Genomic DNA, 23,894 nt, shown 5'->3' with positions numbered 1-23,894 from the left:
TAAATAAAAGGGGTAAAAAAAGAGTTGGATTGCTATTGTGCTAGAAGGGTATTAACCCACAACTGCCCCCAAGTGGTTACTTGAGAATGGCACTCTTTCAGCCCTTCCACAGCCTTTTGAGGTATTACAGCAGTGAACATAGAAGTCCCAAAGCAAGGGACATTCATTACCTGACATCTGCAACTACCGACTGCTGGTAAAATTTGGAGAAGGCAGATGTTGTATAAACCAGGTTTACCTGCAAAAGAAGAACCAAGATGTCTGAAGGCTTTCAAATTGGCTTCCTCTCATGATACCCAGTGTGCCGTAGGTCCAAGCTCTGACAGTTAGCAAGGTGAAAAGCAAGGCTCAAACTAAAGGCCTCTAAGCCCAAACCCAGACATTATTCCTTGAATTCAAATAAATTCTTACTTCCTGTATCAGGGTTACTTACTGTCATTCTGCTCTCTGTGAAGATTAATCAGCTACCTTTATTCATTTATTGCTGTCTTTAGACACCCTAACCAAGCTTAACTGCTGCATTCTGCCTACTCCAAAAGTTAATTTTCTCCACAATGAATAAGCGAAACTCCTTTAAGCGTATTTACAAGGTATTCTGCCCAACCTCTTTTCTACCAATGCACGCCACGGAAAATGTATATTAGCCGCTAGAGGGCGCGTGGTGCCCACAGTCCAACTTCCATATCCCACTGCAGAACTCTCGTTTCCAGGGACACACCCAGATCTTTTAAAACACCATAAATGGATCTCAAAAGAGAGCTATTTCAGTCAATTGACTCTTTGCCCTTACTTAGCATTTCTAAAACCAATTTCTTCTGCCAAATCTTCTCCTCCTGTAGTCCCCTTTTTACATAATAGCAAAATCACCTAATTGCCCAGGAAAAAAAAACAAAAAATGAAAAACCTTAGAAATAATATAGCATTGTGGAAAAAAAAGGGCCATGGAGTTTAAATTCACTGTGCAACACAGAACACATTACCAAGGCATGCTGAGCTTCTTTTTTTTCTTTTTCTCTCTCTCTCTCTCTTTTTTTTTTAACATCTGTATTGGAGTATAATTGCTTTACAATGGTGTGTTAGTTTCTGCTTTACAACAAAGTGAATCAGCTATACATATACATATGTCCCCATATCTCTTCCCTCTTGCATCTCCCTCCCTCCCACCCTCCTATCCCACCCCTCTAGGTGGTCATAAAGCACTGAGCTGATCTCCCTGTGCTATGCGGCTGCTTCCCACTAGCTAGCTATTTTACGTTTGGTAGTGTATATATGTCCATGCCACTCTCTCACTTTGTCCCAGCTTACCCTTCCCCCTCCCCATATCCTCAAGTCCATTCTCTAGTAGGTCTGTGTCTTTATTCCCATCTTGCCCTTAGGTTCTTCATGACCTTTTTTTTTTTTAGATTCCATATATATGTGTTAGCATACGGTATTTGTTTTTCTCTTTCTTTTTTTCTTTTCTTTTGTTTTGTTGTTTTGTTTTTAACTTCTTTATTGGAGTATAATTGCTCTACAATGGTGTGTTAGTTTCTGCTGTATAACAAAGTGGATCAGCTATACATATACATATATCCCCGTATACCCTCCCTCTTGCGTTTCCCTCCCACCCTCACTATCCCACCCCTCTAGGTGGTCACAAAGCCCCGAGGTGATCTCCCTGTGCTATGCGGCTGCTTCCCACTAGCTATCTATTTTATTTTATTTTTTTAACATCCTTATTGGAGTATAATTGCTTTACAATGGTGTGTTAGTTTCTGCTTTATAACAAAGTGAATCAGCTATACATATACATATGTTCCCATATCTCTTCCCTCATGCGTCTCCCTCCCTCCCACCCTCCCTATCCCACCCCTCTGGGTGGTCACAAAGCACCAGGCTGATCTCCCTGTGCTATGCGGCTGCTTCCCACTAGCTAGCTATTTTACATTTGGTAGTGTATATATGTCCATGCCATTCTCTCACTTTGTCCCAGCTTACCCTTCCCCCTCCCCATATCCTCAAGTCCATTCTCTAGTAGGTCTGTGTCTTTATTCCTGTCTTACCCCTAGGTTATTCATGACATTTTTTTTCTTTTTTCCTTAGATTCTATATATATGTGTTAGCGTACGGTATTTGTTTTTCTCTTTCTGTCTCTCTCTTTTTTAATCTGTAAAGTGGTGATCAAAATGCCTACCTCTTTGGGTGGGATGTTAAATAACTATAATAAAATGCATTGAGTGCAATACTAACTATATAAATGGGGTCTACACAAAGCCAGCATTGACTCTGCAGGAGGCCGGGGAGGATTTCACAGAGAAGGAGGCTTTTTGATGGGTCATGAATGACGGGTGGAATTTCACTCCATAGAAATTGGACAGATGGCTTTAGGTCCTGAGTGAATAGCAGCAGAAACCAGGGCTGCCAGACATGTAAATGCAATGATTATTCATAACACAAGTAATGACTGCCTTAGATCACAAGGTTTCTGTTGGGAGAAAGTGGTAAGGAATGAGACTGGGACAATCAGGGGACAGATTTAGAAAAGTGCTTGCCTGCTATTCTTAAGAATCAGTATTTTATCTGGCTATTCTTAAGAATCAGTATTGTATCCTTAAGCCAAAGGAGAAATGTTATTTTTGAAGGATAACTTCAGCAGCAGAGAGGAATGGCTTTGGGTGTTGAAGGAAGAATACTGCCTGGGATTGGAAAAAATGGTAAAGAGATTTTAAAAGAATGTCCATCTCCTTGGGCTAATTTGAGGGATAATTGATATATTGAAATGGTAAAGGGTTTTACACTTTACCCAGTATATAGGAGGCCTTCAATCAATAAAAGCCACTATGCCTGCTACCGTCTTTGCTCGCTCTCTCTCTCTCAGCCCTTCTTCATTTTACACTGCAGAGCGCCTGTCACTGCAGGAGAGTCGCCACTGCTAGGCCACCCTCTCCATTACTGTGCAGATGCAAACTGGCAGAAACTTTCTATTGGTAATAGGTACCAAGAGCCATGATAAATATTCTTCTGTGTGACCAATTATACTTTTAGGAAATCAGCTAAGGAAGTAATCAGAGATACAAACAATTTACATGGCAGTTTTGTTATAGTGTTATCTGTTAATAGCAAAAATTGGAAACAACTTAAATATCCAATAAAAAGGGACTTGCCAACTTGAAGCTATCAAAACTTATGCTTTTTAAAGAATATGAACTTGCATAGAGACATGCAATCTTATGTTAAGAGGAAAAAGTCAGATTATAAAACTGAATATCTACTAATACTCCAATTTTGCCCTATGTCCTGTGTCTACGTGGTCCAGAATCAAAAGGGGCTCTATCTCTGGAGACGATGTTAAAGGAGATTATATTTTTAAAGTACTTTTGTAAATTTTATAAATTTTTACAATAAATACTTATCAGTTCTACAATAGGAAAGGTTTTTTTTTTAAGTGAAGAGATACCAGTGCATCAAGGTTGAAATAAATCTGTATGGATCACAGAATTAATCAGTATGCATGTAATTTCTGTACTGGAAGGCATCTTAAATATCACCTGATCCAATTCTTTTATTTTAGAGATAAGAAAAACTGAAGCTCAGAGAGCCATTTCTTTTGAATTTCAGGAGAAAAAAAAAAAAGCAATTCTATCAAATAAACAATTTTATCTTACAACCAAGATGAGCTAAATCCCATGTTTCCCTGAGTTCTTCCTTCATCCACCCTGCTCACCTGTGACACTGTAACCCCAACCCCTCATCCCTTACCCCCTGACCTCACCTTCCCCAGCCTTTCAAGATCCCCCCATCACCTCACCACTTGTTGCACGGTCCGGGCCACTGATAGAAATTCCCTGGACTCCTTCTGTCGGTATTCAGGAAGAAACTCAATGTTGGTGATGCGAAACATCCCAGCAAAGTAAAAAGCATCTCTGCTTTCTGTCTTACCTGTAAGAGAGGAGAGAAGGTGGTTAGGAGTCTTTCCATCTGTGTGACAGTGAGGCATTGTCTGATATATGTCACTGTCGGGCTCCTGAAATGATTTTATTTTAGACACCTTCTTTAAGCAGTTTTTTTAAATAATTTATTTGTATTTAATTTATTTATTTGTGGCTGCACTGGGTCTTTGTTGCTGCGTGCAGGCTTTCTCTAGTTGCTGTGAGCGGGAGATACTCTTCGTTGCGGTGCACGTGTTTCTCATTGCGGTGGCTTCTCTTGTTGTGGAGCACAGGCTCTAGGTGTCCGGGCTTCAGTAGTTGTGGCTCGTGGGGTCTAGAGTGCAGGCTCAGTAGTTGTGGTGCACAGGCTTAGTTGCTCCACAGCATGTGGGATCTTCCCGGACCAGGGCTTGAACCCGTGTCCCCTGCATTGGCAGGCATTGGCAGGCAGATCCTTAACCACTGTGCCACTAGGGAAGTCCTAGACAGCTTCATATTTTACAGACTGTGAAGCTCTAAATGTAGTTAATAACATCTCTTCTGGACTTCCCTGGTGGGAAGAGCCAGGCAAAGCAAGATGATAGGCCAAAGGAAACCCAGAAGAAATGCCCCATATAAGTGATTCAAACTACCACGAGGGTGCATCTCTCTCTCTGAGTCCACCCATGTGTTTATCTACACTTACTCTTTTTTCTCCTAATAAACACTTCACTTGTTTCACTACTTTCCGTCTCTATGTGGAAATTCATTTCTACAAAGCCATGGGCCAGGGTCTTATCACTGGCCACTGGCCTTCATGGTCTAGTGGCTAAGGTTCGGTGCTCTCACTGCTGTGACCTGACTTCAAACTCTGGCCAGGGAACTGAAATCCTGCTTCAAGCTGATGCAGGCTGAGGCCACCTGAGATCAACTCCTGCTCAAAAACTCTGCCCAGGGAAGACCATGGGACTGGGCATCAGGTGGGCCAGAAACTGCTATGAAGACAGACAAAGACATTGCTGTGTCTGAGATGCCTTCAGGCACCTGAGAATAGCCTAGGGAGATGAGGGACTCTCCTTTCAGCCGTTCCTTTTTGTTACAAGGTCTTACGGGTATGAGGCATCACTCCCAGGCTCTCATGGCTGTGGTATCTTTCTTTCCTGTGACACATGCCCCACGGTATCATAGCTTCCTTCTGCATGTCTGTCTTTCTAGATGAACAGTAAATTATTGTCCTTCAACCCCTAGCACAGGGTAGCAAGTGCCTGACTTAGCTTTCAAGCTCAGTAAATGTTCCTGGGAAGGAAGAGAGAGAGGAAGAGAGGGAGGGAATAATCTCTCTTAGCACAATGCCCAGTGCGTGGAAATGCTAAATAAGTGATGGCTGAATTAAAAAGAAGGTGCAGCCTCTGTGAAGGACAGGGAACAGCCTCCCTGTGTGACCCATCCAGGCTCACATTAGCCCTGTAGTGTAGTGAGGTTGTGGAGAGTGGGGAAGGGGCCAGAGGCCTGAGCTCCTGTCCTAGATTTGTTCTTCGAAGTTATGAAACTGAGCCCCCTAAAACTGAGTTTCTCTGCCAAGTTTATGTCTAAGCTCTCTAACCAAAACTTTACTCCCTTTCTTGTGCTGTACTTGTTCACCTCAAGATTAAGGAGTAGCAAAGAAAAGGGGGATTGAAACAGAGCAGGACCATTCAAGGCCCTCCTGGGTACAAAAGCCTTTCCATTTTCCCCATTTCTTGTTTGTAGGAAAAAGGCTTCAGCCTCCCAGACCTTCCCTGAGTTCCAAAAGGCAGATTCAAACAGTTACTAATTAGAAGTGAGGGAATGCAGAAACAAAGGAAAAGCAGTCAAGAAACAATAGTGCAGAGTCCCAGTTCCTCCTTAAGGGATAAACCTAATAATCTGATACATATCTTTGAGTTCTTCTATAGGAACTAAGGACCTATCCCAGTGGAGGATGGTGACTTCAGGCTGAGCACAATCACGTAGACCCCAGACTGGTTGCAACCAGAAGGCTGATGGTTGAGATTCCTGAAATACCATCCTGTTACCTCACCACCAACCATCAGAAGAAAGTCACACACCCCATAGCCCTCCCCAACAAAATTTGCCTTTAAAAACTCTTCCTTGAAGACCATCAGGGAGTTAGGGTCTTTTGAGCATGAACTGTCCATTCTCCTTGTTTGGCCCTTAAAATAAACCTTTCTCTGCTCCAAACTCCAACATTTCGATTTGTTTGGCCTCACTGTACATCAAGCACATGAACTTAGGTTCAACAAAAGTTATGTTGAGGCAGGAGATAGATGGGCCCTCAGGGCAAACAGTTTGAGTTCATTCCCTGTGGACCATACTCCAGATGGGAATAACAGGACAATCGAGAGAGGACACTGGGTCCTGCCCAGATAGAAGATAAGAGACCACATATTTTATTCTCAAAGTCAGGAGACCTCTCCGCCTACACATGCGTAGACTTCCAAGTGGCCAAATCTACCCATACGCCTCTTTGGTTGAATCCATCTTGGTTAAGAGATGCACACGCGCACATGGAAAGATCCTGAGATATACCAAATATGGACTCTGAACTAGGCAAATCAAAATGATTGTCCAAAGGAGACATGGAAGAAATGCCCCATAAAAGTGATTCAAACTGCCACTTCGCGACTCTCTCTCTGAGCCTGCCCATGTGTCTATCCACACATACTGTACTTCTTTTTCCCCTAATAAATACTTTACTTGTTTCACTACTTTCTGCCTTTGTGGGAATTCTTTTTTCTGCAAAGCCATAGGGCCAGGGCCTTGTCACTGACCACTAGTCTAGTGGCTAGGATTCGGTGTTCTCCTGGCTCAGTCCCTGGATGGGAACCGAAACTCTACTTCAAGCCACTGCAGGCCGAGGCCACCCAAGATCAATGTAACCTTGGACAAATCACCTTGCCTCACTAGGCCTCTTGTATAAAGCAATAGTTGTTTTTGTCTTTGATTTTACCAAGAAAGTCCTTAGATTTTTTTTTTCTGTTGCAGATTCTTTAAAATTTGAATGAAAGCTATGACTTCTACCTAGAAGCTCACACATCCTTCTACTATCAGTAAGTAATCAAGGGATAAGCAATGCAAGAGAGATCAATTTAGCCTTCAACCAGATTACATTTGTCTAACTCTTGAGCTCAGCCTAACATACAAGCCCTCCATGTGAAACTGAGGAAGACCCTGTGGGGCCATCCTGGGCACAAAAGCCTTTCTTTGTCTCCCTTTTTCTTATTTGCAAAAAAAAGAAAAAAGTCTTCTGCCTCTTAGACCTTCCTGAATGCAAAGAGCAGATTCAGACAGCTGCTAATCAGGGAAGTAAGGGAATGCAGAAACAAAGGAACAATCAAGAAACTATAGTCCAGGATTCTGATTCCTCCTCAAGGAATATACATAACAATATCTTTGAGTTCTTCTGCAAGAACTGAGACCACACACAGGTGGAGGATCATAACTTCAGGATGAGCACAAGGTTCCTGGAATACCACCCTGTTACCTCACCACCAACCAATCTGAGGAAAGTCACACACCCTGCAGTCCTCACCCCAAATTTTGCCTATAAAAACTTCTCCTCCAAAACCATCAGGGAGTTCAGTTTTCCTGAGCACGAGTTACCCTTTCTCCTTGCTTGGCCCTGCAATAAACCTTTCTCTGATCCAAGCTCCATTTTGTTTCATTTGGTCTCACTGTGTGTTGAGCACACAAACTTATGTTCAGTAACACATGGTTTTCCTGATGAGCTGTCCATCTCATTTCTGTTAAAAAAAAAAAAAAAATCACAAGCCCAAAATGTAGTCCTTTGCTCCCAAAACTGCAAACCAAGACTTAATTACAGTTTCACATTCTCTCAGGAATGTGACCTTTAAACAGAAATTTCCTGATCAACACTAGTGTGATAATCGACATGATAAAGACCCTGCTATTCCCTTCCCCCAAAATTTGATGGCCTGGCCTGAAACAATCCTTTCTTTTCTTTTGCTAATAGCTTCCTTGCCCCACCCTCCTTCTGCCTATAAAAACCTTCCATTTTGTACACCCCCTCAGAAAGCCCTTTTATTTACTAGAAGGGATGCTGCCAGATTCATGAGCCATTGAATAAAGCCAATTAGATCATCAGATTTACTTGGTTGAATTTTTGTTTTTTAACATTTCTCAAGGCCACCCTCCATACCCAAATTTCATCTATCAAAACTAACCCCTGTTGTTTGTTGAACAATTCTCACTTACTTATACCAGTTTTCCTTTGCTTGTACTGGTCTGTTTTGCTGAAATGCCCTTAACTGATTTTCACACAACCAACAAATTAACTCTTTACAATGATGTCCCGAAACCTTGTACAAAAATGCAAGGGCAATGCAAATGTATCAGTTTAGGGCTGGCAGAGAGCTGAAGGGAAATAAACTGGTTTGCTCTGGATTGGGGTCCTGTGTCTTTTGTGTTTTTCTTAATTGCTCATTGACTTGACCGCCCCCACTAGTCTGTAAAGACAGATTCTTTCCTGTCTACCACTCTGTTCCATGCTTATCACAGAGCTCAGCTCATAGTGGGCACTCCCAAGATGTGTCAAATGAATTTTCAAGAACCAGTTCATGAAGACTTATCTAGACTCTATCCCTGGGCAGGTTGTTGGATGTCTCCCTTCTGTGATTGCAAAGTAATTGCTTGAGGAAAAAAAAAAAAAGTCAACTCACACTCTCTCTCTAGTACTGAACTATGAGATTTTTTGAAAGTAGAAAAATGCATCTGTGAGCTTTTTGAAGGTAGGAGATGTATCTTGGTGTGCCTGATATCTTATATTGTGCCACACAAATTATAGGTGGTCAATTTCTATATGTAAATGAACTGAACTGTTCAAGACAATATTCATTCATTCTTTGCCTATAAATCTAGCTTTCCAACCAAATTTTAATATCTTTGAGAGTACACATATCTTGTATCAAGTATATTAATATGCGTAGGGTGGGAAGTCCAACATAAATCAATAAATGCTGTAGTTACTGAGCTGCTTGGGTAAGCACTCTCTAAGGAAGAACTTAGTTATGACTCCTATCCAAAAGGATCAATAAGACTGACAAAAACAATCAATTGGACAAATAAAAACATAAAAACAGAGGAGAAGGGCTTTCCTGGTGGTGCAGTGGTTGAGAGTCCGCCTGCCGATGCAGGGGACACGGGTTCGTGCCCCGGTCTGGGAAGATCCTGCATGTCGCGGAGCGGCTGGGCCCGTGAGCCATGGCCGCTGAGCCTGTGCGTCCGGAGCCTGTGCTCCGCAACGGGAGAGGCCACAACAGTGAGAGGCCCGCGTACCGCGTACCGCAAAAAAAAAAAAAAAACAGAGGAGAGAAAGACACATGAGTAAAATGAAGCTCAGGGAGCTAGAAATCTAAGGTTGCCTAGAAACAGGCAGTGGGTGGATGAGGAAATAAAACAGCTTAGCATCCCATTCATTTTTTAAAGCTAAAAATGCATTACATTTCTGAACCAGTCAGAAGCTCCTGAGCATTCTCCTCAGCTCTTCTCATCCTATTCCCCCATCTCTGCTCCTCTGGGAAGAAAGCAGTGGTGGTAAAAGAAGAAATGGGAAAGACAATTCTGGCTTCTTCCTTAAAACCTCAACAGTTTTGAAAATGACCGTCAGTCTGAGAAATAAGAAAATTCTATCAGAAACCCCCAAGGTCAGATCGGGCCTGCATTGCTGATGCAGAACTCACAGGGCAAGACTTAACCCCAAAGGTACACAGATTTCAACTCACTGATATAGAGCCACAGCAGTGTCCAGGCTACGACCGCTAAGATGAACAAAAATACTGTGAAGAGAATGATTTTGATTTGGACGTTCCAAAAGGGAGCTTTCTTCTTGAGTTGCTTCTTGGGTTTGGGTTTGGGTTTGTTGACGGGTTTTCTTGGTGGTCGTCTCCCTGGCAGCTTCCCTTGGGCACTGACCACCTGAACTGAGATATTGGATATCTTCAAAAGAATGAAAGAGGTGTTAACAGTTAGAAGTAGTCTAGAGCTTAAATGCAACCACCTAGTCAGGAGAATCTTGGTGCTAAAAGGCCTAAATAAGCCAAATTATTTACATAAGCATTGACTTGCATTGAATCACACAGTTAAGACCAATCAGAAAAAAACAGGAGGTATATGAACTCTAGTGGAATGGTTCCCAGGTCCTCAACTGGTTTCCTCAACTCCCCAACTCTGCTAAACTGACACTGTAGAGGATAGGCCTGAATTTTATGGAGTGTAGACTAGAGGACCTGAAGGTCAGACAGGATTCTATGGGGGTTGATTCATCTGTCCACCACTCTGGGGATGTGTGTGTTTGTACGATATAGCTTTTCTCCCACAGTGTCTTCTGGGCTGAGGCAGATTGAAAGTAAGAATAGAAGTGAGTTCCTCAGAGAAACTAATTGATTTCTTAATTATGGTTTCGTGACCTGGTGGTAATGATACCGAGCAGGACCCTGTGGGACTCCTGGGCACAAAAGCCTTTCTGTGTCGCCATTTCTTGATTACAGGAAATAGGCTTCATTCAGCCTCCATGACCTTCCCTGAGTTCCAACAAGCTGGTTCAAACAGTTGCTAATTAGGGAAGGGAGAGGATGCAGAGACAAGGGAGGAAAAGTCAAAAGAAACAATAGTGCAGCCTTGGGGCAGGGTCCTGGTTCCCCATCAAGGGATATATATAACAGTATCTGTGAGCTGTTTTTCAGATACTGAAATCCCCATCAGGTAGGAGAAATTAACAGTATGCTGCCCACAAACACATAGACCCCAGATGGGTTGGAACCAGAAGTTACCTTACCACCAACCAGTCAGAAGATTGTCTACGAGCTGATCATGCCCTCTTTGAACCATTACTATAAAACTCCTCACTACCCCCTCCAGGTTGAAACACACAGTTTTGAGGGCATTAGCCCACTGTGGCTCCCTTTGCCTGGCAAAGCAATAAAGTTATTCTTTTCTACTTCACCCAAAACTCTGTCTCCAAAAATTAATTCAGTGTTGAGGTACAGAGGCCGGATTCAGCTTCAGTAGGAAGAAAAATGTGAGGATGATGCTCTCGTTTGTGTAGGGATGCAGGACAAGGATCAAACTGATTGTTCTACCATTGCCTCACAAGCATGCACTTCGAAGCCAGCCACTGAACTGGTCAGTGACTCAGGTTTTCAATACAAATGAAAGAATGATTAAAAAATAAAGAATGAAATAGGGGACTCATGTTAGATTAGAAAATTACCGGGTTTAGTGCAAGGTGTTCTGTGCAACAGGAAAAAATACATTATTTAACTCTTTCCCCTCCTCTTTTTTTCCTCTATCCTCTGTCATTTGATGCTGTCAATTCTTTAATAATGTAAGTGAGAGTTTAACTTCTTTGAAGGAGAGATTTATACATGTCAGGGTAACTAAACTTCAGTGACAAAATAACTTTTAAACACACATTCTTTTAAAGGCAAGAATATGGAGCACCAGTTCCAAAGAAATAATCTTTCGAGCTCTCCTCTAAGAATGCTCTCATTCTCTCTCTCTCACTGTTCCCTACAAAGTACATGTCTTCCAGTCTTTAATCCTACCAATTAATGGGATAATATGTGGCCAAGAACATTCTAAATTATTCATGGCTCCCTCATTCTTTTTGCCAAACACTCCTGTCAACCCCTGGAGTGAAATGTAGCTTATATGCCTCCTGCTGAAACTGAACTAGACCAGATCTCATCTAATGTGATGTCCTGCAGGACTGAGGTTGGTGTTTCTAAAGAGAAAAATATTCTGTTGTTGGATGACTTGACTATAGTGTCAAGCTACTTTCAAATATTCCCCCCAAGAAGTAAAAAAGGAAAACACACAGAAATGCTAGCCCATGTAGAACTGACAAGGTCAAGGTTTGGTCTTTAAGTGTGGGAACACATTATAGGCAGTCTCAGTTAGCCCTGATTAAATTTTAAAGTGGAATTTGTGTAGAGATCAGTACCATTTCCCTGGAGTTTTAGAAAAACAGCTGCAAATCAATTGCCAAGTACAGCACTTTAAAACAAGCTCAAATTTGTAAAATCCATTAAGTTCCAAAGGAAAGCTAAGTATTTTATTATTGTTTCCTTTATTTCTGTAAAGTAACTCAGTCTCATTTTACTAAAAGGGTCAGCAATAAATGGTATTCGAGTAACAAAGAAGGCTTCTCTCGATGTACTTACATTCACATCAGCAGGTTTGGATGAAACATCGCTGTTTCCTTTGTCCATTTTTAGTTGTTCTGCAGGTGAACATCCAGAGGTACCTCCAAGCCAGTTTTCAGCCCCTTACATTCCCGCTTGAGAAGAATTGGTTGCCACATTCAAGCTAGCTTTCCGAGGAAAGGAATCAATTTACCTCCACCGGCTCCAGTTCAGAAACTGAAGCTGCCTCATTACTATATAGTGAATGTTAAAGGGACCTAGCAGAGAGCCTTGCAAACCCAAACTAAAGGCTTTTTAATGTTACCCTAATATGAGTCAGGCCTCTCAGAGCCCAGCCTCAAGGCAAGGTTGCCTCACAAGGATACAGTCCAACAACCCCCAAATATTTACAAGTCATTTATATTTTTGTCTGCACCTACTAAAGTATATTATGAGATCTAGTGTATAACCCTCAGCGTTGCTTCTTAGAAATCCCCATGCTGCCCAGGGGAAGGTAAAATGGGTGAAGGGGGTGAACTGTATGGTGATAGATGGTGATTAGACTTAGGGTGATTGTACATTGTAGTGTATATAAATATCAGTTTATAACGTTGTACATCTGAAATTACATAATGTTCCATTCCAATTTTACCTCAATAAGAAAAAAAGAAAAGAAATTCCCCCACACACACCCATTTCTCTTGCTGGCATCTCAAGCCAACTCCAGAAGCCTCACTGTCCAATTCTGCTCTTAGCTTTCCAGCTATACTCTCTGAAAATCCCTATCCAAGAGGTTGGGGGTTTTCCCCCCTTTTTTTCTCCCCCTTCTCTTGCAGTTCTCAGTAAACCCAGGCCTTTCCTGATGAAAATCTTCTTTTCCCCTCTCTCCCATTCGTCCCCATGTCGATCTGAATTAGGTTCAAGGGTAGGAAGCGGAGAGTAATCGTGAGATGCACCGTCAGGGTTTTCCTCAGCACACAGGTGGAACAAGGCTGACACGTTGCACCCCTTGTCCCTGTGACACAGACATGCTTCCCTCTAGACACTGAGAATCAATGGAAAGCTGATCAATTGCCCTTTAAAGGGGAAGCACTGCTCTGCTGATTTGGACACAAACTCTGCATCATTCAGGGGATGGTCATAAAGAAGCAAGTGAGAAAGTGCCTACTGAAAGTGGTGGAAAATTACTAGTTAAAGCCTCACAAACAAATTATGTCATGTTGTACAAATCTGCTTCCTGGCTTTGTTATTTATTAATAACAGTGATGAAATGACTGATAATGCTTTAGCCTTTATAATGATAAGATTGGGAAATTTAAAAATTTCTTTAATTGCCCATCCTTTTTGTATTATTTCCCTTATTTCTAAAATTACTCATTTCACCAATATAAGTAAAATATATGTCCTGGGCAGTGGCACTGAGAAGACTTTCTTCTTGAGAGTCAAACTTTAGACCGGCTCCTCTGAGCTCTCTTTGTGACCAGGCCTCATTCTTGGGTCCTGACAGCAACTGCCTACCCAGTTGTAATAAGAATCTTGCTATCAGCTTAGTGAGAATCCCCCCTACTTTGATATCTGATCAAGTTCTCCATCCTCCATTCTTGATGTATAAATCCTTGTCCTGCCTTTAGCAAGAATCTATCTACCCTTGGTGTTTCCTCTTAGTCATCTCCCATCCACTGACTCCCTCACTCTGCTCATTTGCCATAAATGACCAGCTGTCTTTACTGTATCTGGAATTGAGCTAAGTTCTATTCTGAAGACTCTTTCCCCTATTACACTAGTATTGAACAAAATCTGTCCTTACAGCTTTTCACTAGTGTGCCTCTGTTTCTCTTTGACACCAAGAATGGGAAAGGGGCAGCAAATCATAGGAGGCTGAACTACATATACAGAATTTTAAAACAATCATAAAACCAACTACAGGCTAATTTTTTTTTAATCTCCATTTGCCAGCAATTCTAAATAATTTCAGTGATAAAATACTTTTCTCTGAAAAAAATCTTTGGTATAAGTTCTAAACAATTGCTTCCATTACAACCGAGTTTTAATAATATATACATAAGCTTCAAAATGAGCACAGTTTTATAACTCATTGTTTAATAAATGAGAAATATTATATAGAAGTTAATTTGAAAAACTTCCATTTGTACAGTGGGTCTCAAGCACAAGAGGACTCTATGACACATGCTCATTTTGAGAGTAAGTTTCTAACAGTTTGGAATCATTTAAGTTTACTTGGAGTAGAATCCTTGTCTCCTGTGGTACTGCATATTCCTGCACTTAAACAGAATATTCAACATAAGCAATAATAGTACCATGATTGTAAAGATGAAGAAACAGAATCGCAATTATTTCATATCTGTTACTCCATGTGACCATTCGAAATTAATTAATATTTAAAACAAGTATACAGACTGTGAACTGCAAGGTATAATATTTTATATATAATATTTTTTCTGTAATACTTATTTTGTTAACTACTTTTTCTAGCAAAATTATGCATATAAAGTCGAATAAAACTTTTTAATGTGTTTTGTTATTGTTTTTTCACTTTATTCCATGATTATTACTGAAAATGTGTTCATTGTATCAACTCAAGGATTGTTTAAAAATGATCCCCTCCAGATGGATAGATATATGATAAAGTAAGTATAACAAATGTTAATGTAGAATCTAGGTGTGGATATATGCATTTACACTACAGAATTTTTTCAAGTATATGTTTCAAATTTTTCTTGATAAAATGTTAGAGAGAAAATTATCATCTCCAGGAGTCAAGTCTAGATAAGTCAAGTCTAGATAAGCCACTGGTTTTGAGAGGCAATAGCAAAGGCAGCTGGGGTACAGGAAAGTCTTGGTGAATGAGCTTGTATTCATCTCCTTTTGCTGGCATGGATGTTCTGGTGCAAAAATCCCTTCAATTCCCAGAACACATGGCCAAAGACAATCACAATGGCCAGATGTAAGCTAGTGCTTCCCTTCACAAAGATCTTGAAAGACAGTGAAGAGGTTTCTGTTCCTTTCCCAGGAACAAAGGTCCCTGTGCTGAGGGAAGGGAGACAGGTGTCTGCCCACTGGCTGGTGAGCAAATAGTGTGCAGTGAGCTGGGTCAGAGGAGAAATATCTCGCCATTGGATTCGGCAGTGATCGCTGAGAGCACATAACCTAGCCAATACATCAATTCATTGATGAAAGTATTTAAAATGCTTCAACCTTCTGCCCAAAGATGAGCCCAGCACATCTGAAGGCCTGGGGGTAGGGCCAAGTCATCCATCTAACATGAGCAAGGTTCTGAGCCTCTGGCACAGAAAGCACTTAGCAAGGGGCAGTGGCGGGGGAGTGACACTTCCAACCTTGCCTAACCAGAGGAGACACCGGCTCTCCCGCAACAGATAAAGTTCTTTTCTGCTATTTAGGATCCACTTCTCTCTGTTATGACAGATAGCCATGTGCAAAGTTGTCACCTGATCACCACTCACCACCAAGCTCTCTGCAGAGGGGAGTGAATCCTGAGGAAACACAAGGTTGCACAGGAGCCTGGGAAGCCAGCCTGCCACTTAACACTATCACCCTTGGGGTCCTGTAATAAAGGGACACAACAGTGATCCTAGCCTCTCTTTTCCTGCTGACTCACAGGGAGCTTGATCCTAATCTTTACATCATATCACATGGATTATTTTTAAAAATGAAATGACGTGGAGTGTCTTAGAGAGCCCCTAGATCTGGACTGTTGTAATATCCCCTTAACAGGTTTTCCTCGTCTAGGCTCATCCTTCCCATGTACACATCACTACTAAATACATCTTCCTAAAATAACTCTCCAGTGTCACCTCCATCCTTGACAATGGCAGCCCAGTTTCCTTTTGTTTAGCTCCCTAGTCTGACATTCAAGGTCTTCCTCAGTGTGGTACCAAGCCACCTTTCTGTGTCCTCCCATCACATCTGTTAAACCTGCTCTGTCAAATCATGCAGTTTCAATGTATATTCATCCATCTGTTCACCTACCCTTCTGTTTACTCAATACGTATTGCATGCCTACTATGAGACAGAGGCCAAATATTTTTTAACTGAATAAACTATATCTCTGCCCTTAAAAATCTCTCAATAGAGGAGGCAGACAGGCAAACCATTGATTACAACATTATGTAATAAGTGCTATCAAAGAGGTGTCAACAAAATGCCACAGAATCATAGAGGAGGCTGATATTAGCAGCCCTCTCCTTTGACTCTTGTGCCCCCAGTCCACATTACCTTATTCAAATCCTAACCACTTTCAACAACCTACTTTCCTGCCAGCTTTTCAACCCCAGACCACAGCACTCTCTTCTTCCCCCAACTCAAAGCCTTAATTGTACATATCAGTACTTGAGACTTAAATAAAGTTATAATAATCCATCAAACATTACTTTGCAGCATCTCTCATGTTGTCTTGTCAGTTATTTAGCTTGTCATCTGAATATTCTATCTCCAAGCTCCTTGACCTCATATTAACCAATTATATCTGCAATGACTCTATTTCCAAATAAGGTCACATTCTAAGATAGTGGGAGTTTAAACTTCATCTTGTCTTTGGAACAAATGACACAAGCCCATAACACCCTCAATTTCTGTAGGAGTGGGAGGGACTCTTCGAGGGTAGTCACTCCCAACAGAGTAAACTTGCTTTTAATGGACAGTATTGCAAACATTCTAAAGCCTGGTCATAGTCTGGGGCAGCTGCAGGTGGCATTCTAACCATATTATCTGGATGTTATCCTGAAACCCCACCATGCTTTTCTGACTCCTTTTCCCTCCCTGGTGAGGAGAGGGAAGGATGGTGTAGAATGACGGAGTCATGGTCCAGGAGGAGCTGTTAGTACATCATCCATGATCAGCCATATCAATACCAAGGGATGAATGTTCAAATGAGATTGTCTTACATTAGACCAGTAACGGGAAAATAAGGTGGTGGATGGCTACCGCATCTTCTTTTTCTGGTTCAATGGACACATTAAAAAGATCTCTTGGACTTCCCTGGTGGTGCAGTGGTTAAGAATCTGCCTGCCAATGCAGGGGACACGGGTTCGAGCCCTGGTCTGGGAAGACCCCACATGCTGCGGAGCAACTAAACCTGTGAGCCATAACTACTGAGCCTGAGCTCTAGAGCCCGTGCTCTGCAACAAGAGATGCCACTGCAATGAGAAGCCCACACACCACAATGAGAAGCCCACACACCACAATGAAAGTAGTCTCCACTGGCCACAACTAGAGAAAGTCCACATGCAACAACAAAGACACAATGTGACCAAAAATAAATAAATAAATAAAATTATATTAAATAAATAAATAAATTGTGACCTTTCTCTCAGGTCACACAGATTGTAACTTAAAAAAAAAATAGACCTCTTTCCCCTTTTTAAGTGTGTAATATAAAGAGTACTTAATTTAGTAAAAGCATGTGGTCGGGCTAAGGAGTACTTGAGTAAACTAATCCAGAAGTCATTCTACAATGCATCCCTTACCAGACAAACCATAGAGGGTCAGATTGGCCCAAGTTGGTAAACAGCACTGTCACAGAGAGATCTGAATATATAGAGCTGGAAAAGTTCTGGCTCACTGTAGGTGCTGAATTAACTCAATGTTTGATAAAGGAATGAATCTGCTTCACTAAAAAGTATTGATTTTGGAAATTATGGAAAGGTCACTAGAATACAAAGGAATACTTTTTTAAAGTCAACTTTAGAAACCAGATGAGATCTAGGGTTCAAGACGGCAGAGTAGAAGGACATGCGCTCACTTCCTCTTGCGAGAGCACTGGAATCACAGCTTACTGCTGAACAGTCATCGACAGGAAGACACTAGAACTCACCAAAAAAGATACCTTACATCCAAAGACAAAAGAGAAGCCACAATGAGACGGTAGGAGGGGCACAATCACAGCAAAATCAAATCCCATACTGCTGGGTAGGTGACTCACAAACTGGAGAACACTTACACCACAGAAGTCCACTCACTGGACTTCCCAACCTGGGGGTCCGGCAATGGGAGGAGGAATTCCTAGAAAATAAGACTTTGAAGGCTAATGGGATTTGATTGCAGGGCTTTGACAGGACTGGGAGAATCAGAGACTCCAATCTTGGAGGACACAAACAGAGTAGTGTGCCCACTGGGACCCAGGGTAAGGAGCAGTGACCCCATAGCAGACTGAGCCAGACCTACCTGCTAGTGTTGGAGGGTCTCCTGCAGAGGTGGGACAGACGTGGCTGTGGCTCACCATGGGGACAAGGACACAGGCAGCAGAAGTTCTGGGAAGTACTCCTTGGGGTGAGCCCCCCCAGAGTCCACCATTAGCCCCACAAAAGAGCCAGGTAGGCTCCAGTGCTGGGGTGCCTCAGGCCAAAAAACCAACAGGGAAGGAACCAAGCCCCACCCATCAGCAGACAAGTGGATTAAAATTTTACTGAGCTCTGCCCATCAGAGCAACACCCAACTCTACCCACCACCAGTCCCTCTGATCAGGAAGCTTGCACAAGCCTCTTAGATGGCCTCATCCACCAGAGGGCAGAAAGCAGAAGCAAGAAGAACTACAATTCTGCAGCCTGTGGAAGGAAATTCACAGAAAGATAGACAGAAAGATAGACAAAATGAAAAGACAGAAGGCTTTGTACCAGATGAAGGAACAAGATAAAACCCCAGTAAAACAACTAAATGGAGATAGGCAACCTTCCAGAAAAAGAATTCAGAAAAATGATAGTGAAGATGATCCAGCACCTCGGAAAAAGAGTGGAGGCAAAGATTCAGAAGATGCAAGAAATGTTTAACAAAGACCTAGAAGAATTAAAGAAAAAACACCTAGAAGAATTAAAGAACAAACAAACAGAGATCAACAACACAATAACTGAAGTGAAAAATACACTAGAAGGAATCAATAGCAGAATAACGGAGGCAGATGAACGGGTAAGTGACGTGGAAGACAGAATGGTGGAATTCACTGTTGTGGAACAGAATAAAGAAAAAAGAATGAAAAGAAATGAAGACAGCCTAAGAGCCTTCTGGGACAACATTAAACGCAACAACATTCACATTATAGGGATCCCAGGAAGAGAAGAGAGAGAAAAAGAATCTGAGAAAATATTTGAAGAGACTACAGTTGAAAACGTCCTTAACATGGGAAAGGAAATAGCCACCCAACTCCAGGGGTGCAGAGAGTCCCAGGCAGGAAAACCCAAGGAGAAACATGCCGAGACACATAGTAATCAAACTGACAAAAATGAAAGACAAAGAAAAAGTATTGAAAACAACAAGGGAAAAACAACAAATAATATACAAGGGAACTCCCATAAGGTTAACAGCTAATTTCTCAGTAGAGATTCTACAAACCAGAAGGGAGTGGCACGGTATGTTTAAAGTAATGAAAGGGAAGAACCTACAACCAAGATTACTATACCCAGCAAGGATCTCTTTCAGATTCGATGGAGAAATCAAAAGCTTTACAGACAAGCAAAACCTAAGGGAATTAAGCACCACAAAACCAACTCTACAAAAATATGCTAAAGCAACTTCTCTAAGTGGGAAACATAAGAGAAGAAAATGACCTACAAAACCAAACCCATAACAGTTAAGAAAAAGGTAATAGGAACATACATATGGATAATTACCTTAAATATGAATGGATTAAATGCTCCAACCAAAAGACACAGGCTTGCGGAATGGATACAAAAACAAGACCCATATATATGCTGTCTACAAGAGACCCACTTCAGACCTAGGGACACATACGGACTGAAAGTGAGGGGATGGAAAAAGATACTCCATGCAAATGGAAATCAAAAGAAACCTGGAGTAGCAATACTCACATAAAATAAAAGAGACTTTAAAATAAAGAATGTTACAAGAGACAAGGAAGGACACTATATAATGATCAAGGGATCAATCCAAGAAGAAGATATAACAATTATAAACATATATGCATCCAACATAGGAGCACCACAATACATCAGGCAACTGTTAACAGCTATAAAAAAGGAAATGGACAGTAACACAATAATATTGGGGGACCTTAACACCTCATTTACACCAATAGACAGATCATCCAAACAGAAAATTAATAAGGAAACACAAGCTTTAAATAACACAATAGACCAGATAGATTTAATTGATATTTATAGCACATTCCTTCAAAAAAACAGCAGATTACACTTTCTTCACAAGTGCACACGGAACATACTCCAGGATAGATCACATCTTGGGTCACAAGTCAAGCCTTGGTAAATTTATGAAAAGTGAAATCATATTAAACATCTTTTCCAACCACAATGCTATGAGATTGGAAATCCATTACAGGGAAAAGAGCGTAAAAGACACAAACATATGGATGCTAAACAATATGTTACTAAAGGACCAAGAGATCACTGAAGACATCAAAGAGGAATTCAAAAAATACCTAGAGACAAATTACAATGAAGACATGATGATCCAAAACCTATGGACTGCAGCAAAATCAGTTCTAAGAGGGAAGTTTATAGCTATACAAGCCTACCTCAAGAAACAAGAAAAATCTCAAATAAACAATCTCACCTTACACCTAAAGGAACTAGAGAAAGAAGAACAAACAAAACCCAAAGTTAGTAGAAGGAAAGAAATCATAAAGATCCGAGCAGAAATAAATGGAATAGAAACAAAGAAAACAATAGCAAAGATCAATAAAACTAAAACAGGTTCTTTGAGAAGTAAACTAAATTGATAAACCTGTAGCCAGACTCATCAAGAAAAAGAGGGAGAGGACTCATATCCATAAAATTAGAAATGAAAAAGGAGAAGTTACAATGGACAATGCAGAAATACAAAGCAACAAGGATGTCCACTCTCGCCACTATTATTCAACATAGTTTTGGAAGAACTAGCCATGGCAATCAGAGAAGAAAAAGAAATAAAAGGAATACAAATTGGAAAAGAAGAAGTAAAACTGTCACTGTTTGCAGATGACATGATACTATACATACAGAATCCTAAAGATGCCACCAGAAAACTACTAGATCTAATCAGTGAATTTGGTAAAGTTGCAGGATACAAAATTAATGCACAGAAATCTCTTGCATTCCAATACACTAACAATGAAAGATCAGATAGAGAAATTAAGGAAACAATCTCATTTACCATTGCAATAAAAAGAATAAAATACCTAGGAATAAACCTACCTAAGGAGGTAAAAGACCTGTACTCAAAAAACTATAAGACACTGGGGCTTCCCTGGTGGCACAGCAGTTAAGAATCTGCCTGCCAGTGCAAGGGACATGGGTTAGAACACTGGTCCGGAAAAATTCCACATGCTGTGGAGCATGTAAGCCTGTGCACCACAACTACTGATCCTGAGCTCTAGAGCCCGCGGGCCACAACTACTGAACCCACACACTTACAGCCCGTGCTCTGCAGCAAGAGAAGCCACCAACGATGAGAAGCCCGCGCACTGCAACAAGGAGTAGCCCCCACTCGCCGCAACTAGAGAAAAGCCTGCGCACAGCAATGAAGACCCAACACAGAGAAAAATAAAATAAGTAAATTTTAAAAAACAATTTGCAACTATTATATAAAAATATATTTATAAAAACCAAAGCTATAAGACACTGATGAAAGAAATCAAAGATGACACAAACAGATGGAAAGATATACCATGTTCTTGGATTGGAAGAATCAATATTGTGAAAACAGCTATACTACACAAAGCAATCTACAGATTCAGTGCAATCCCTTTCAAATTACCAGTGGCATTTTTTACAGAACTAGAACAAAAAATCTGAAAATTTGTATGGAGACACAAAAGACCCCAAATAGCTAAAGCAGTCTTGAGGGAAAAAAACAGAGCTGGAGGAATCAGACTCCCTGACTTCAGACTATACTACAAAGCTACAGTAAACAAGACAATATGGTACTGGCAGAAAAACAGAAATATAGATCAATGGAACAGGATAGCAAGCCCAGAGATAAACCCACGCAATATGGTCACCTTATGTTTGATAAAGGAGGCAGGAATGTAGAGTGGAGAAAGGACAGCCTCTTCAATAAGTGGTGCTGGGAAAACTAGACAGGTACATGTAAAAGTATGAGATTAGAACACTCCCTAACACCATACACAAAAATATGTTCAAAATGGATTAAAGACCTAAATGTAAGGCCAGAAAGTATCAAACTCTTAGAGGAAAACATAGGCAGAACACTCTATGACATAAATCACAGCAAGATCCTTTTTGACCCACCTCCTAGAGAAATGGAAATAAAAACAAAAATAAACAAATGGGACCTGATGAAACTTAAAAGCTTTTGCACAGCAAAGGAAACCATAAACAAGACCAAAAGACAACCCTCAGAATGGGAGAAAATATTTGCAAATGAAGCAACTGACAAAGGATTAATCTCCAAATTTTACAAGCAGCTCATGCAGCTCAATAACAAAAAAACAAACAACCCAATCCAAAAATGCACAGAAGACCTAAATAGACATTTCTCCAAAGAAGATATACAGACTGCCAACAAACACATGAAAGAATGCTCAACATCATTAATCATTAGAGAAATGCAAATCAAAACTATAATGAGATCATCTCACACCGGTCAGAATGGCCATCATCAAAAAATCTAGAAACAATAAATGCTGGAGAGGGTGTGGAGAAAAGGGAACACTCTGGCACTGCCACTGGGAATGTGAATTGGTACAGCCACTATGGAGAACAGTATGGAGGTTCCTTAAAAAACTTCAAATAGAACTACCATATGACCCAGCAATCCCACTACTGGGCATATACCATGAGAAAACCATAATTCAAAAAGCGTCATGTACCAAAATGTTCATTGCAGCTCTATTTACAATAGCCTGGAGATGGAAAAAACCTAAATGCCCATCATCAGATGAATTGATAAAGAAGATGTGGCACATATATACAATGGAATATTATTCAGCCATAAAAAGAAACAAAATTGAGCTATTTGTAATGAGGTGGATAGACCTAGAGTCTGTCATACAGAGTGAAGTAAGTCAGAAACAGAAATATAAATACCGTATACTAACACATATATACGGAATCTAAGAAAAAAAATGTCATGAAGAACCTAGGGGTAAGACAGGGATAAAGACACAGACCTACTAGAGAACGGACTTGAGGATATGGGGAGGTGGAAGGGTGAGCTGTGACAAAGCGAGAAAGAGGTATGGACATATATACACTACCAAATATAAGGTAGATAGCTAGTGGGAAGCAGCCGCATAGCACAAGGAGATCAGTTCGGTGCTTTGTGACTGCCTGGAGGGGGGGATAGGGAGGGTGGGAGGGAGGGAGATGCAAGAGGGAAGAGATATGGGAACATATGTATATGTATAACTGATTCACTTTGTTATAAAGCAGAAACTAACACACCATTGTAAAGCAATTATGCTCCAATAAAGATGTAAAAAAAAAAAACAAAAGAAAACAGAAATATCGATCAATGGAACAGGATAGAAAGCCCAGAGATAAACCCACACACCTATGGTCAACTAATCTATGAGAAAGGGGGAAGGATATACAATAGAAAAAAGACAGTCTCTTCAGTAAATGGTGCTGGGAAAACTAGACAGCTACAAGTAAAAGAATGAAATGAGAACACTCCTTAACACACAAAAATAAACTCAGAATGGATTAGAGACCTAAATGTAAGACCGGACACTATAAAACTCTTAGAGGAAAACATAGGAAGAACACTCTATGACATAAATCACAGCAAGATCTTTTATGACCCACCTCCTAGAGAAATGGAAATAAAAACAAAAATAAACAAATGAGACCTAATGAATCTTAAAAGCTTTTGCACAGCA

General features: G+C 40.9%; 1 protein-coding gene across 2 annotated transcripts in view; it reads right to left on the bottom strand.

Annotated features, from left to right (window-relative positions):
- TMPRSS7 (transmembrane serine protease 7) overlaps positions 1–12,154 on the bottom strand; it is a 50,271-nt gene extending 38,117 nt beyond the window's left edge. Inside the window, exons 1-4 of one of the 2 annotated variants that reach the window (XM_030836764.2) lie at positions 12,107–12,154; positions 9,668–9,881; positions 3,788–3,918; positions 171–238 (exon numbers count right to left, since the gene is read on the bottom strand). In XM_030836764.2, the coding sequence (XP_030692624.1) occupies positions 171–238; positions 3,788–3,918; positions 9,668–9,881; positions 12,107–12,154 (461 nt within the window). Of the gene's footprint in view, positions 1–170; positions 239–3,787; positions 3,919–9,667; positions 9,882–12,106 lie in introns of those variants that run through there. The other variant, XM_060297567.1, reaches the window with a different exon arrangement.
- Between the last annotated feature and the right edge of the window lie 11,740 nt (positions 12,155–23,894).

This window comes from Globicephala melas, chromosome 4 (genome assembly GCF_963455315.2).
Source record: "Globicephala melas chromosome 4, mGloMel1.2, whole genome shotgun sequence".
NCBI lineage: Eukaryota > Metazoa > Chordata > Mammalia > Artiodactyla > Delphinidae > Globicephala > Globicephala melas.
Note: the sequence above shows the minus strand (reverse complement) of the source record. Positions and strands in the feature narration are given on the sequence as shown.